This window comes from Scaptodrosophila lebanonensis, unplaced genomic scaffold (genome assembly GCF_003285725.1).
Source record: "Scaptodrosophila lebanonensis strain 11010-0011.00,11010-0021.00 unplaced genomic scaffold, SlebRS2 tig00001415-arrow-pilon, whole genome shotgun sequence".
Taxonomy (NCBI): Eukaryota; Metazoa; Arthropoda; class Insecta; order Diptera; family Drosophilidae; genus Scaptodrosophila; species Scaptodrosophila lebanonensis.
Genome location: NW_022060742.1, coordinates 8,524,032 through 8,537,026, shown reverse-complemented (window position 1 = coordinate 8,537,026; position 12,995 = coordinate 8,524,032). Strand labels below are relative to the sequence as shown.

Genomic DNA, 12,995 nt, shown 5'->3' with positions numbered 1-12,995 from the left:
GACGTTTAGTCTTCTGACGTTTAGTCTTCTGACGTATAGCCATCTGTCGTATAGTATTCTGACGTATAGTCATCTGACGTATAGTCATCTGACGTATACTCATCTAACTTATAGTCACCTGACGTATAGTCATCTGACGTATAGTCATCTGACGTATAGTCATCTGACGTATAGTCATCTGACGTATAGTCATCTGACGTATAGTCATCTGACGTATAGTCATCTGACGTATAGTCATCTGACGTATAGTCATCTGACGTATAGTCATCTAACTTGTAGACATCTACCGTGTAGTCATCTATCGTGTAGAAATCTCACTTTTACACATATGCCTTCTAGACATCTATTGAGTAAAGCTTTGTAGTAAAACATTTCAAAATCTTTGCTCTAATCCCTTAATCTAAAAATCACGTTTTAAATTATATCCTTTTAAAATTAATAAAACACTAAATTATATCTGATGTGTATTAAGGAAAATCTAACTTCCAATAATAATAGATAATATAGATAATATAGTAGTTAATACATACACGAGTCAAATTTTTACTTCCTTATTTACACTAATCATATTAAATATGCATTAATTAACTGTTAGATTTTGAATTATTTAAAAATAAACGCATTTATGCTTAAATCAATTACAAAATGCCTTAAATGTAATGCGAATTCCTTTTATTCTTTGTATAACGCTAGCTATGAGGGAACGTAACTCTACATTTTAACTTAACGCTGAGTCTACTCTACAGTTCAAAAGTCAACTGAAAATGGTCATAAATAAATGAAGTTCTTGGCGGCAACGGCAAACCGCCAACGACAACGCAGCTAACATTGCAATTGAGTTTAATTGCTGTTAATTAAAAGAGTCAGAGGCATTTTAGTCATCAACGATTAGAGTTTTATTCATGTGTAGTGTAAGGCTAGGAGAAACTCAGCGGCTTGATCTCGGTCAGCAACTTTCTAATATAGTACATTAGTCTGGGGTCACGATTTCGCACATCTGTGGCATGAGGATACATGGAATTGATTAAATGGTGCAAATCCGAATACATCTGTAAGAGAAAAAATCAATTCTATACCATTATTTATACACAATTATTTTGTGGCTGAGGCGAAATTGTTATCCTATTTCAAACTAAATAGATTTAAGGATTGTAAAATGTTTCAGCTTCAACTTATGTCTATGTTCTAACGTTATATGTAATTGTTTGAAATTTTAAAATATACTTGAAAGAGTGATGTTTTTCAACTTTATAAAGCTTGAAGGACAAAAACTTGGTTCCTGTAAGATAATATGTCCACTAGAACCAAGTTACTTGACCCATCGAAGGGAAATGAAAACGCTTTATTAACCATGGGAGTTACGGGAATTAATCAGTTTATCATCTACTTTGCTAATATCAATTATGGGACTTCTTTTTTGAGAATCTAAATCTGAATAGTAGACGATTTCTTTAATAAACTGAGAAAACCCATACTTTCGTTTTACTAATTTAAAACCCATCAGAATGGGTATCAGTAGTCTCAACCCGTAGTATAACCCTTTAACCGTTTTTTAATCGCCCCTATACTTAAATTGCTTGTAAACTGCACATTTCTACGACTACTTACGCCTATGTTTCGCCATGTCGGCTTATACTCCAATTTGAATACATCCAAGTCATCAGAGCAGAGCTCGGATATCTCCACAAATGTGGAATTGTCTGGAGTGACGCGCGTTGTGACTTGCGCATTTTCGGTCATATCTTTAGGATTGCGGAGGCAGAGCACAATGTTCCGACGCGTGGCCAAACGGTTCCAACTCGACCTCAAGAACTTCATCAACTTACAATGTACGGCGATCGCATCATACACATGCAACTCTGCGGCCAAATGCTTCTGGGAGAAGTATCCATTCTCAATATAGTACCCAGCATCATGTTCGGCAAATATATTAACATTGCGCTCACGAAACCGCTGTAGAAAATGCGGGAAATGTTATTATACAAGTATTCCAAAATAGTTTTAACTTATAGCTATCGATATTTTTCACGTATCGATAAACATTTATGCATCACTTCATTGCGCGCCTTTTTCTGCATTTCTCACCTTCTTGATTTCTAGAAAATCCGCTATGGGCTCCTCAATGGTCAAGTACTTGACCGGCTTGGCCACAAATTCCTTGACCAAATCAGTCACATAGCCCCGTATCCCCTTATTAGAGATGTACATAACAACACGCACATGGAATGTATCCAGAGTAAACAAGATTTCGTTACTTCTATAGATGGCAGCAGGATGTTTTAAGAACTACTACTACTACTACTATGCTACTATGCATATTCTCTTACCCCTCCTCAATGGGTGGCTGTACACACCAATCCCGGAAAGGAAAGTGCTCGTATCGCTTGTAGGCGAAACCAAACAGTCCCAAACGATCTGTTTTTATTGTAATTGTCAATTTCTCTTTGTCGAACTCGGTCTCCCTTATGTATTTGGTTGTCCAATGTTTGACTATTGGTCCAACTTTTTGAGACGGGCGGCGAGAGCTCGTGGACATTCTAGACTTTCTACTGGTTGGCTGAGAGATTTCGTCATGAAAACTGTCAACTTCAGGGACACGCAAGGACATTTCAACACTGGGTTGGGTGGCTAATGGCGAGGAATTAGGATCACGCTTTGTTAGGTCCGTTGAGGAGGTGTGTATAAAGCTTCGACTTCTTTTCCGTGATCCACTTCTGCCACGAATAGAAGAATACTCGCGAGCCGAACTGCTGGCTGGCTCAGATGTCTGCACCTGCTTTGGTGTCTTGTGCTTCACAACGAAATTCGGCTGGGCGGTAATTTGTTGATGCTTGTTCTCGTACCGCTCCTGCATTTCATTGAATGTATTAAGCATGCTAAACAATGTGGGCTCATCCATGTTTTTATCAGTTTGCGTCGGTTGGCCGTCATCTTCACTACTAGACTCGTGCTCCATGCTGCTTCTAAAGTACATCACTTTCTCGCGCCTGTCAAATACTGGATAGATGCTTTCGGGCCCATATTGGTCCACAAAATTAAACTCCACATTCTGATTTAGATCCAGCTCATGATCCACCTCTGTGCGACGTTTCAGCCTATTCTTTTTCTGTTTCACTAACAGCAGCTCCTCCAAGTCATCCTTGAACTCGTGCGGAAACTTGAAGGAGGGCAAAATTCTGGGCAACAAATGTCGTTGCAAATTGCGGATGTGTGCTGTCGTCAGCAACTTGCCTGTGAGTGGAAAATTCTTTATCGTCACGCTTGGCAAGATCGATGGTCGCAGTATTGTGCGTCGCAATGTGGCTAAAATAGTGGAGCGATAGATGTTCTGCGATTGTACTGCCCGACGATTAATGTACGAAGGATTTGGTCTACTTATGCGCTCAGGGGCAAGCGACGTATCGATATTAGCGGAGATTGAACTGACGCGTGGTGAATGCGGCGAAGTGTCTGGTAAACGCTTCTTTTGCTTCTTCTTCTTACTTGGAAGAGGTTCGTTTTCAGTCGTAGGCTCCTCCTCCACCACCCTTTCGGAGGGCTCCTCCATGAAATGGCAGGGCATAGGTACACCCCAGAGACACAAATGTCTGGGGAGCTTGAATGTAACAAAGAAATAGGGAACCTCGTCTGGACCTAGTCTCCACCCACCTTCTATGTGTTCGCTTAGCTGTACCATCTGCAGGCGAGACCGCAATGCTTGCTCCATTTGGGCCCCACTCAGCTGGGATGGCGCTTCACCCAGCAACGGTCCCATCACCTGCTCATCCCGACCCAAATCTGCGACAACATCCCGCAAACTAATCAATATGCGGCCATCGTCATGCAGCGTTATATTGAACTTCTGAAAGTCTGTGTGCTTAGGTTTGCATACAAAGATTAGGGAAAAAACTCCACCCAACATAATGTAGCGTCGCAGGTTGATCTGTCGAAGTTGAAATATTAAACGAATACTATGTGTCAGAGAATAAAGAGGTACCGGACCCGTATTCTTACCTCTTCACGCTCCAAGTTAAGTTTGTGTGGATGATAGATTTCATCAAGAAATTCAATATATTGCTTTTGCTCGCGATCCAAAAAAGCATTATATGGATCGGGAAACATGCCTGGCGGAACAACTGGTGCCTCCTTTATTGGTTTGTTCTTTGCTTCGTCCCTTTTTGATTTCGATTGGCTCTCCTTCGCCGCTTGGGCTCTGTAATATAATAGTAGTATGTATTATTATTTATAGGTATTTGCAAACTTTAACTCCGATATTATATCCTTACACTTACAACATATTTTCCTCATATTGCTTCAGCTTTCTTTCCAATTTGTCAAACATCTCTGTCTGTATTTCCACCTGCATGAGCCATTCGTTGATCAAACAGTCCTCAATGTTTGCAATACCAGCATTCAAATTATCTGTGGATATATCTATAACCTGTTCATAGCTTTTGCAATATTCTGTATAGTGATCGTAGAAAGCATGCACACATTGCAGCGTTAATTTGTCGGTAAGGATGCTTAGCGGCAATTGCACGGTAACACCGGTACATATCAGATCAGCAAACATTAGGGGTGGTCTACAGAAGGATCAAAATTCTGATTAATTACAATCGAAGTGAATAATAGTCCCACTAAACTAAACATAGCAGTTCAACTAAAGATTCTCCCAATCCCCCTATCCTACGACCACATAAGCAACGGTTAAATAAGTCGACAATCGGATAACGACTCAAAAAAAAAAAAAAATCGTAGAGAACTTATTAGTCAGTCATGCTGATCAATATTATAGATGGTATATGTTTTGTGGGGTCTGTCACACCTCCTTCTGCCTCTTATATTTTTCACTTCCCGCAAACATAAAATAATCTTGTATCTTTCAGGTACAGAGTATATAAATTTGACTATAAATTTCTAGCCTGCGCCAGACTCTAGATAATCTACAAAAATATGTGCAATGTCAGTTTAGTCTAACCAGCCCCTGGAAATCACTTAGAATAACCATTCAATCATTATGCTTAAGCTTTTTTTATAATTGAGCAGAATCATCCGCATCTCTATAAAGACATCTATAAGTAATTTATATTCTGAGAAGATGTTAACTTTGTCGCGTAATAGACAGAGTAGGCAATATAATCTTATCTTAGCGACCCCTCTGTGTGTCGACTAGCTTCATTTTTTAGAACTGAGATGACCTTTTTAAATCGATATAACTGTAATTAGGTACTGCCAGAATTCTGAGCTTGTACCTCAAAAAAGTGTCTAAACTCAAAACTCACTCCATCTGCTTAAACCGCAATGGCACATCCCGCAAACACCATATGTGAAAATTGTAGCTGTCACTCTTGTAGCAATAGTTCGCTACAATGCCATCCTTCGAGCTATATAGTATAGGAAAAAGGTTCATGATAAGTATAACCTATACAGTATGTTATGATTTGCTTGCTTACACCATATAGGCATCATCAGAGCATATAACACGATAGGTGAGTTTGTCGAGGAGTATTTCTATTTCTCGCTGAAGCTCGGCTCGCATCTATTGTAAAGATGTGAAAGATCTTAGCTCGAAGCTCAAAATAGAAAAAAAAATAATAAGAAACCACGTACTGCAACAATTTCCAAGGCTCGAGCCAACTCAATGCTGCTCATTTCCAGCTCGTTGTCCAGCATTATATTCATTTGGTTCAATGTGCTCAAAATACGTTGCACCCACATTTCGTAAATGGCTCCAATATTCGGGCTACTTTTGATCTGGGTTCTACGGGTTAAATCTTTGCAAAATATATCCTGTGTCAAGATGCTGCGCTCATTAATCGACAACGTCCAGTCAACGACATCGTGTCTGTTGATGTTCTCAAAGTGTCGGATCTCCTCTATGAACCGTCGTATATCAGGCGGATATTGTGGATGAGGCAAACCATCGCAACGCACATAATGATTCCAATGCTTCTCCCTAATCTGTTCCAGCTCTAGACTCTCATAATCTTTTGTGGCCTCTGAAATATCCGCAGATTCAGATACAGATACAGATTTTCACAGAATCTCCAACTCACCATCAATGAAGCTCAAGCATGTTTTCAAGTCGCGCAACCGCTGTAGATAACTTTGTTCTCGAGCTAACCAATCTGCCTCACTTATTAAATGTATCCCCTCATTTTCTTTTTTTGGTTTATTTGTCTTTTTTACCATTTTTTTATTCCCTCCCCAAAAAGTGTACAGTGTCTATATTTTTGTGTATTTTTTTTAATGAACAAATTTGACATTTTTTTTGATTAGCATACATGTTGAAGTTGTTATTATTATTATTACTATAAAACTACTATGAGAAACATAATGGGGCTACGGCGCTCAAAAGTCGTTTGAGTTGAAAAATTAAGAGCGCATCTTTGTTGCGCACATCGGTTGCTTGTGGAAACATAGAAACTATGGCCTGATGCGCATCCGAATAGGTCTAGAAATACAGGAAAATATAGATACAATACAGTCTTGTGCGTTTGAAGATTTCAACATACGCCTATGTTACGCCACGTGGGTGAATATTTTAATTTAAACACGTTCAAATCATCCGAACAAAGCTCATGTACTTCTACAAATGTGGTACATTCGGGCTCAACCCGTATGGTGACCTCAGACAATTCGGATGTATCCTTGGCGCCCTTCATGCACATAATTATATCACGTCTCGTCGCCAAACGATTCCAACTCGAACGATAGAACTTAATGAGCTTGCAGTGCAAGGCCATCACATCGTAGGTATGCTCCGCTGTGGCCAAATGTTTAATGGAGAAGTAACCATTGTCGATATAATAGCAGGCGTCGTGTTCCGCAAAGATGTTGATGTTTCTATTCCAGAAACGCTGAAAATAAATGTAAATATTATAAATTGAGATCAATAATGTCATGATCTGCTGTGAAGTAGAAGACTTAAGATCGATGATTAGATCCTTGCGAAAAGCTGACCAATACGACACGATTAGCTTAATACTGCAAAAATACATGTTATCGATACAAATTCGCATGTTCATCAATGCTGCAGCTTATAAAAAAGTTCGATTAATTGAACCAATATCGATATCATGCAACATATCTATGCATGAAGCTATAACATCATTTTTATTGTCTCAGTAAAAACAAAAGTGTTATATGATTTTAAAAATGTAACTTTGAGTTCAACAACATTTTAAAACTTAATTCAGGTATATGCCCATTTCAATAAAAGAATAATTTTAAAAGCAAGTATCATGCTTAAATAGTCAGAAAAAGAAAAACAAATTTTTTAAAATTGTTATTCAGACACCTTCCCATTGTGTCTACAGTGTAAAAAGAGTATAAAACTATAATGCATAATTTTATTAATATTACCATGCGCAGCTCCTGAAAGTCCGATACGGGCTGTTCAATATCTAAATATCGTACCGGCTTCGCCACATATTCTTTTGAGAGGTCTGTGGCATAACCACGAACTCCCTTACCCGAGACATACAGAATGACACGCACATGAAAGGTGTCCAATGTAAATATAATCTCATCGGGACTGTAAAGAAAAATCTGTTTTAGTTCCCTACAAATCCAGGTGATCTGCTACTCACTTTTCATCGCTCGGTTGCAAACTCCAGTCCCGAAATGGAAAATGATCGTATCGCTTGTAGGCAAATCCAAAAATGCCCAAACGATCCGTTTTAATGGTAATCGTTTGTTCCTCCGTGTTGAATTTCGTATCAAATATATGCTCCGTAGTCCAGTGTGTGACCTCAATCTTGGGCGGCTCGTCGTGCATTTCATATTCAGATAATACCGAGAGTCTAGAGTGCATACTCACGCTTTCTGGATCTAGAATATTTGATTTCACCGATTCGATCGCGCCTATATTCGTAGTACTAAGATTCATAATCGACCCATACATCAAAGTATGTATACTAGGTTCTTGCATTTTGTGCTTGCTTCGAGACCGAGTTGAATCTCTTCCTTTGGTAGAGCTACGCGACCTTGTTTTTGTCGATTGGGGCTCCTCCATTGTGACATCCTTCTCCTTTTTAGCACGTCGTTTGGGCTCGAAAACAGGTTGATTCATAACATTCTTATAGTTTGTCACATATTGTGACTTAATGTTATCCAACTTAGTCAGCAGACCGTACAGGGTACCTTCGTCCTCCATGTTCGCATGGACTGCCTCTTCGGGATATAAAATGGGCTCGAAATAGTCGAACACGGGAAACATTCGCTCTGGACCCTGTTGCTCCTCGTAATCAAACGTATATTGGCGAACGTCAGCAGTCAAGTTAACGTCTTCTTCGACGGGGCGACGTAGTAACCTATTTGTCTTCGATTTGAGCTCTTCATCCAACATTTGGAGCTGCTCTCTGAACTCCATCGGAAACTTAAATGAAGATATTATGCGTGGCACACAATGTCGTTCAAGATTTCGTATCTTTGTTTTTCCAAGCTGTTCCTCAAGATTAAAATCAGACAGTGGCACTATTGATATTTGACGATCTGCCAATCTACTATGACGCAACATGGTCAAAAGCGTAGAGCGGAAAATATTTGAGGGTCGAGATTCTGGTCGTTGGATTTGCGAGAAACGGAGGGGGCGCTGATCATTGTCAGTTTCCTTTTGGAGTGCTGGAGTCATTGAAACCGCATCCTTTTCATCTGCCCCTTTCTTCGCCCCTTTCTTTCCACCTTTCTTCTTCTGTGGAACAATTTCAGCAACCTGAATCTCGCTCCGATGCACATCCAGTGGCTCGAACTCTGTCATGTATTGGCAAGCCACCGGCAAACCCCACAGGCACAAATGCTTTGGCAGCTTAATGGTGACATGGAAAAATGGTAGATCATCCTCATTTAAGATAATTTTTGTGCCCGGTTCCGCATCTGGACGCAGCTGCAATCGTGACTTAGATTTCGTCTCTATGCGGCTACGACTGCGTTGGGTACCTGGAACCCCACCAACCGTATCACCCAGTAAGGGACCCAAGCGAGATTCCTCATCCTCACCGTCCCCCAAGTTAGCGACAATGTCCGACATGGTATACAAAATACGACCATCTTCGTGCAGCGTTATGTTGAACTTCTCAAACGATGTGTGCCCAGGCCGCCGCACAAAAAAAAAGGAATAATTTCCACCTAGTATAATGTATTTTCTGAGATTAATCTGCAAGATATGCAACGATATAAGCAGCCACCTTATGATCTTTGTGCTAATCCACTTACTTCATAGTGCTTTAGCGCCAGTTTCTCCGGATGAAAAATATCATCCAAGAACTCCATATACTGTTTTTGCTCGCGGACCAAAAACAAGCCATAAGTATCGGGCACCATACCCGGTGGTATACCTTGCGGCTCTTTTGGCGTCTTCGGCACATTTGTTTTTGACACTTTACCCTCACCTTTTGCCTCCTTGGCCGCTTGCGCTGCCTTCTCGTTAATACCGACCATTATCTCCTCAAACAGTGCCCGTTTTGCCAGCAATTTTGCGATAATATCCTCCTGTATCTCCAATTGCATTAACCATTCATTCACAAGACAGTCCTCAATGTCCAAAATGCCCGCGTTCAGGTCTTGCTCTTCCGTTATAACGCACTCATAGCTCTTCGCATTTTCGGTGTTTACATCGAAATGGGTGTGGACACAACGGAGGGTTAGATTATCCATGAGGACACTGAGTGGCATTTGTACGCGCGCATCAATACCCTCTAATTCGGCCATCAGCAGAGGATATCTATTTAACGAACATATTGACAATTCATTCTCATATCTATAAAATCGGATGAACTTACTCCATGTGCTGAAAACGAATGGGCACATTTCGTAGACTCCAGATTTGCAATTCAAACTCCTTACCCTTGTACACATATTGCGCAACAATGTCATCGTATGAACTGGTATAAGCGGGATAGTAATTGAAATTAAAGTAGCTACTTACTTAAATAGCCAAAATAGCCAAAAAAAACTTTCCAAAATTCTTGTGGAATTATAGTTAATGGACATGCAAAACTTGCAGTTGTAAATTGCAGTTGTAAGTACTCGTATTGTATTCGATTCTACATTGGCTGAGCTTCTTCCAATTCTAATCAATGGTATTTTATGTTGCTTTCCATCCCATTACCGATTTTAAAACTTAAGTCTCTTACTTAAATCTATCTAGGAGTATGTTAGCATACATTCTAATTTGTTAAATGAAGATTTTATAAATTAAAGAACAGCAGATTAGAGACTTTAATGTTGCCTTTTTGTTGAGCCCATGACACTTCTATCTAACATCACAAAAATTGCATCCTTACCGATTCTAGTTTAGATTTGATGATCCAAATAATTATTGAACGGAACATTAAGGAAACTGTAAAGTACATATGATCTTTCATATCGGACGAGGCAATTACAGTCAACAGAAGTGACCTCTCAATTGTGATTAAGGAACTCTAGTGAAGAGTTGATTCTATTCCTTAGCTCCATCTATACTTGTACATGCGACCCGTTTCTACTTGAGCAGGGCAACTATTTTCATTAAAACTATCTTCTACTTCCTTCCCACTCCATTATCCCCCTGCGAACTTTAGTCTCTCACCTCGTAAAAACTCCATCGGTTCGTGCAACACGATAGGTTAGGCGATCAAACATGGTATCAAGTTCTTTCGCAATTTCCGATCGCACCTGCAATATTTTCAAATAAACACACTTTCTATCAGTGTCAACACTAACTTTACCGTAATTATCTCCATTTGCGTATTAATGTCGATTTCCTCCATTTCAACTTCATTGGCCAGCTGCCGATCTATGTTTCGCAGTGTCTCTAAACACATATTGACGTCGCGTTCGAAGGACATTCCAATGTTGGGGCATGACTTCCGTAGGGTTTTACGCGACTTATCCGTGCGTCTTATGTCCTGGGTAAGTAAGCTGCGCTCATCTACTGACAATGTCCAATCCACCGTATCGTCCACATCGATTTTCTGAAAAGTTCTAATCCTTTCAAGAAAATGACGCATTTCGGCAGGAGATTTGGGATTTGGTAAACCATTGCAGCTTAGGTAGGTCTCCCAGCGATTTTCCCTGACTTGCTCAGACAGAAGCAGACTAAATTGCTCGGCGGCAGCTATGCTGAGTTTTTAGAGCAACCAATTTACGGAGCATGGAGACATTTCATGTGTTTCTTACCCTTGACAAAGGAACCGCACACTCGATTATCGTTCAATCGTTGCAAATACTTGACTTCCCGTTCCTCCATCTCTTTCTCGGATATCATTTGATATACGGGTTCCCCAGGTGATTTACCCCGTGCCCTGACCATTTTACAACTTTACTAAATATATTTTCATGTATATTCACAGTATGTATGTGTATCGTTATATGAACTTTACAACAACTAGACTGCTCTGTTTTAGTATTGAAAGAATTTCCTTGTTAACTTAAATTGTTCCTAAGAAGGTGAATTTTTCGCTCATTTTAATTATTAATTCATTCCGCTAACTATATGAAAAATAAATTGGCTATTTTCACCCTCTTGAAGATAACTTACCCACTTGAAAATTAACACAAATCGGTGTCCTTCTCTGGACTTTAAATGAGCCCCAGCACTTTTGCGACTGAAAAGTATTGAGGTTTTTACTGCGAATTGAGGTTTGAGCTTCCAGCAGATAACTAACTCCCCAAAAATAAAATACAAATCGATGTGTTTGAGCAAGACCGACCTGCCTTTCTCAGGATTTTAAACGAAACGCAGCACTTTTAAGACTGAAATGGATTCAGTTTTCCTCTGTGGTGGGGATAAATAATTGTGGGAAAATTTGAAATTTTCCTGAAGATAATTAACTCCCTAGAACATGAACTTAGTGTTCGGTCTGTTCGAGTAAGGCTTTTCTGCCCTTCTCGGGACTTTAACAAAATCGCAGCACTTTTAGGACTAAAAAAGATTGAGGTTTCCACTGTGGTGAGGATACTTTGGAATACATATTAAATGATTCCTGCATCACAGACATCTCCACCTAACCTATCCTAGCCTACCATTTTATTGATCAAAAGCAGTCATAAATCGTTTATTTTGTGAATGAAATCTATACCTTTAGCCATTAAACTAATTAATATTGGCTGTTTTATCTCGAAGTGGTTGGTATTCCATCATATTTTTATGTGCCGCTCATTCGGGATATTTATCGGAGCACAAGCCTAAAAGGTGAGCAGTAAATCTGTCCAATTAAAGCTTAATTTAATAAATTCATTTGTCGTTATTGTCAAATTTGGTTCACAATAAGTCAAGCAATTGGCAAGTAACTACATTTTGGCCCAATCTTCCAACGCAAATGGTCTATTGCCATTCGTTTTTTTTTTTTCTTCATACGATTATATTGGGTTTGCGTTTGTGTGCATATCGAGAAACAATTTTTCACTGGCCTGCCATTTTTTCCGTTTCGAATCTACATGCAAATCAGCAACAAGAGCCAAAGTAAACGGAACGACACCCAAAAGCCAAGGCAATGCACAAAACCAAGAGGCATGCCACAATGCCATGAGGAGAGCAGCTCTTGTTTTGCTTCTACGAGGAGCAGCGACAACGGCACCGGTCATAGCTTTTTACCTCTAAGTGGGTGCGGTTGTTGTTCGGCTTCGACTATTACTTGCCTAGATTTATTTTTTGCTTTTTTGGGTGTACGAGTATATAACTATGTATGTATGTATGCATGTGTATGGCTGCAGCTGCAAAACTCGCTCAACGCCTGCGCTTGTTGGCTTGCGTGCCAAAAACTTTTGACTTATTTATGCCTTTCCACCGCTTTTTGCAATTTCTATATCAGGCCGAGAGAAAGTGTAGATGATTTTGTCTGCGAGCGATAAGTAGACGCTCCGTCTAAGGGGCTGAGCCCCAAACCTAAGACAATGCCTCGTTTCCAATAAATTGATTAAATTTTATGTGGCATTGTGCTCGTCGCAGCGCAGCCATTTACATATCGTTGCTCATTTATCGAGAGGAACATTACGTATACGTAGCATGTCAACATGCGGCCGAACGACTTGAT

The 12,995-nt window shown here is 39.8% G+C and overlaps 2 protein-coding genes across 5 annotated transcripts; both read right to left on the bottom strand.

The window, feature by feature from the left end:
* Nucleotides 1–872: 872 nt before the first annotated feature.
* On the bottom strand, nucleotides 873–6,214 carry LOC115632131. 3 transcript variants are annotated; one of them, XM_030529140.1, is made up of 11 exons: nucleotides 6,036–6,186; nucleotides 5,590–5,978; nucleotides 5,433–5,518; nucleotides 5,262–5,363; nucleotides 4,272–4,562; nucleotides 3,994–4,192; nucleotides 3,649–3,922; nucleotides 2,328–3,231; nucleotides 2,086–2,257; nucleotides 1,609–1,953; nucleotides 873–1,049 (listed from the first exon to the last, which is right to left on the bottom strand). In XM_030529140.1, the coding sequence occupies exons 1-11, from the start codon at nucleotides 6,169–6,171 to the stop codon at nucleotides 918–920; spliced, it is 3,030 nt and encodes a 1,009-aa protein (XP_030385000.1). In that variant the 5' UTR covers nucleotides 6,172–6,186; the 3' UTR covers nucleotides 873–917. The 3 variants fall into 3 exon arrangements, 2 of the variants coding, with proteins under 2 accessions (XP_030385000.1, XP_030384999.1); XM_030529139.1 differs by having other exon boundaries at nucleotides 2,328–3,922; XR_003996270.1 differs by lacking the exon at nucleotides 873–1,049 and having other exon boundaries at nucleotides 1,812–1,953; nucleotides 2,086–2,190; nucleotides 2,328–3,922; nucleotides 6,036–6,214.
* Nucleotide 6,215: 1 nt separating this feature from the next.
* LOC115632132 lies at nucleotides 6,216–11,325 on the bottom strand. Of its 2 annotated transcripts, none has more exons than XM_030529141.1 (9): nucleotides 11,140–11,325; nucleotides 10,689–11,077; nucleotides 10,550–10,635; nucleotides 9,762–9,863; nucleotides 9,196–9,703; nucleotides 7,572–9,136; nucleotides 7,345–7,516; nucleotides 6,495–6,839; nucleotides 6,216–6,433 (listed from the first exon to the last, which is right to left on the bottom strand). In XM_030529141.1, exons 1-9 carry the CDS (start codon nucleotides 11,270–11,272, stop codon nucleotides 6,302–6,304), a joined length of 3,432 nt encoding a protein of 1,143 aa, XP_030385001.1. In that variant the 5' UTR covers nucleotides 11,273–11,325; the 3' UTR covers nucleotides 6,216–6,301. The 2 variants fall into 2 exon arrangements, with proteins under 2 accessions (XP_030385001.1, XP_030385002.1); XM_030529142.1 differs by having other exon boundaries at nucleotides 10,689–11,082; nucleotides 11,140–11,226.
* Between the last annotated feature and the right edge of the window lie 1,670 nt (nucleotides 11,326–12,995).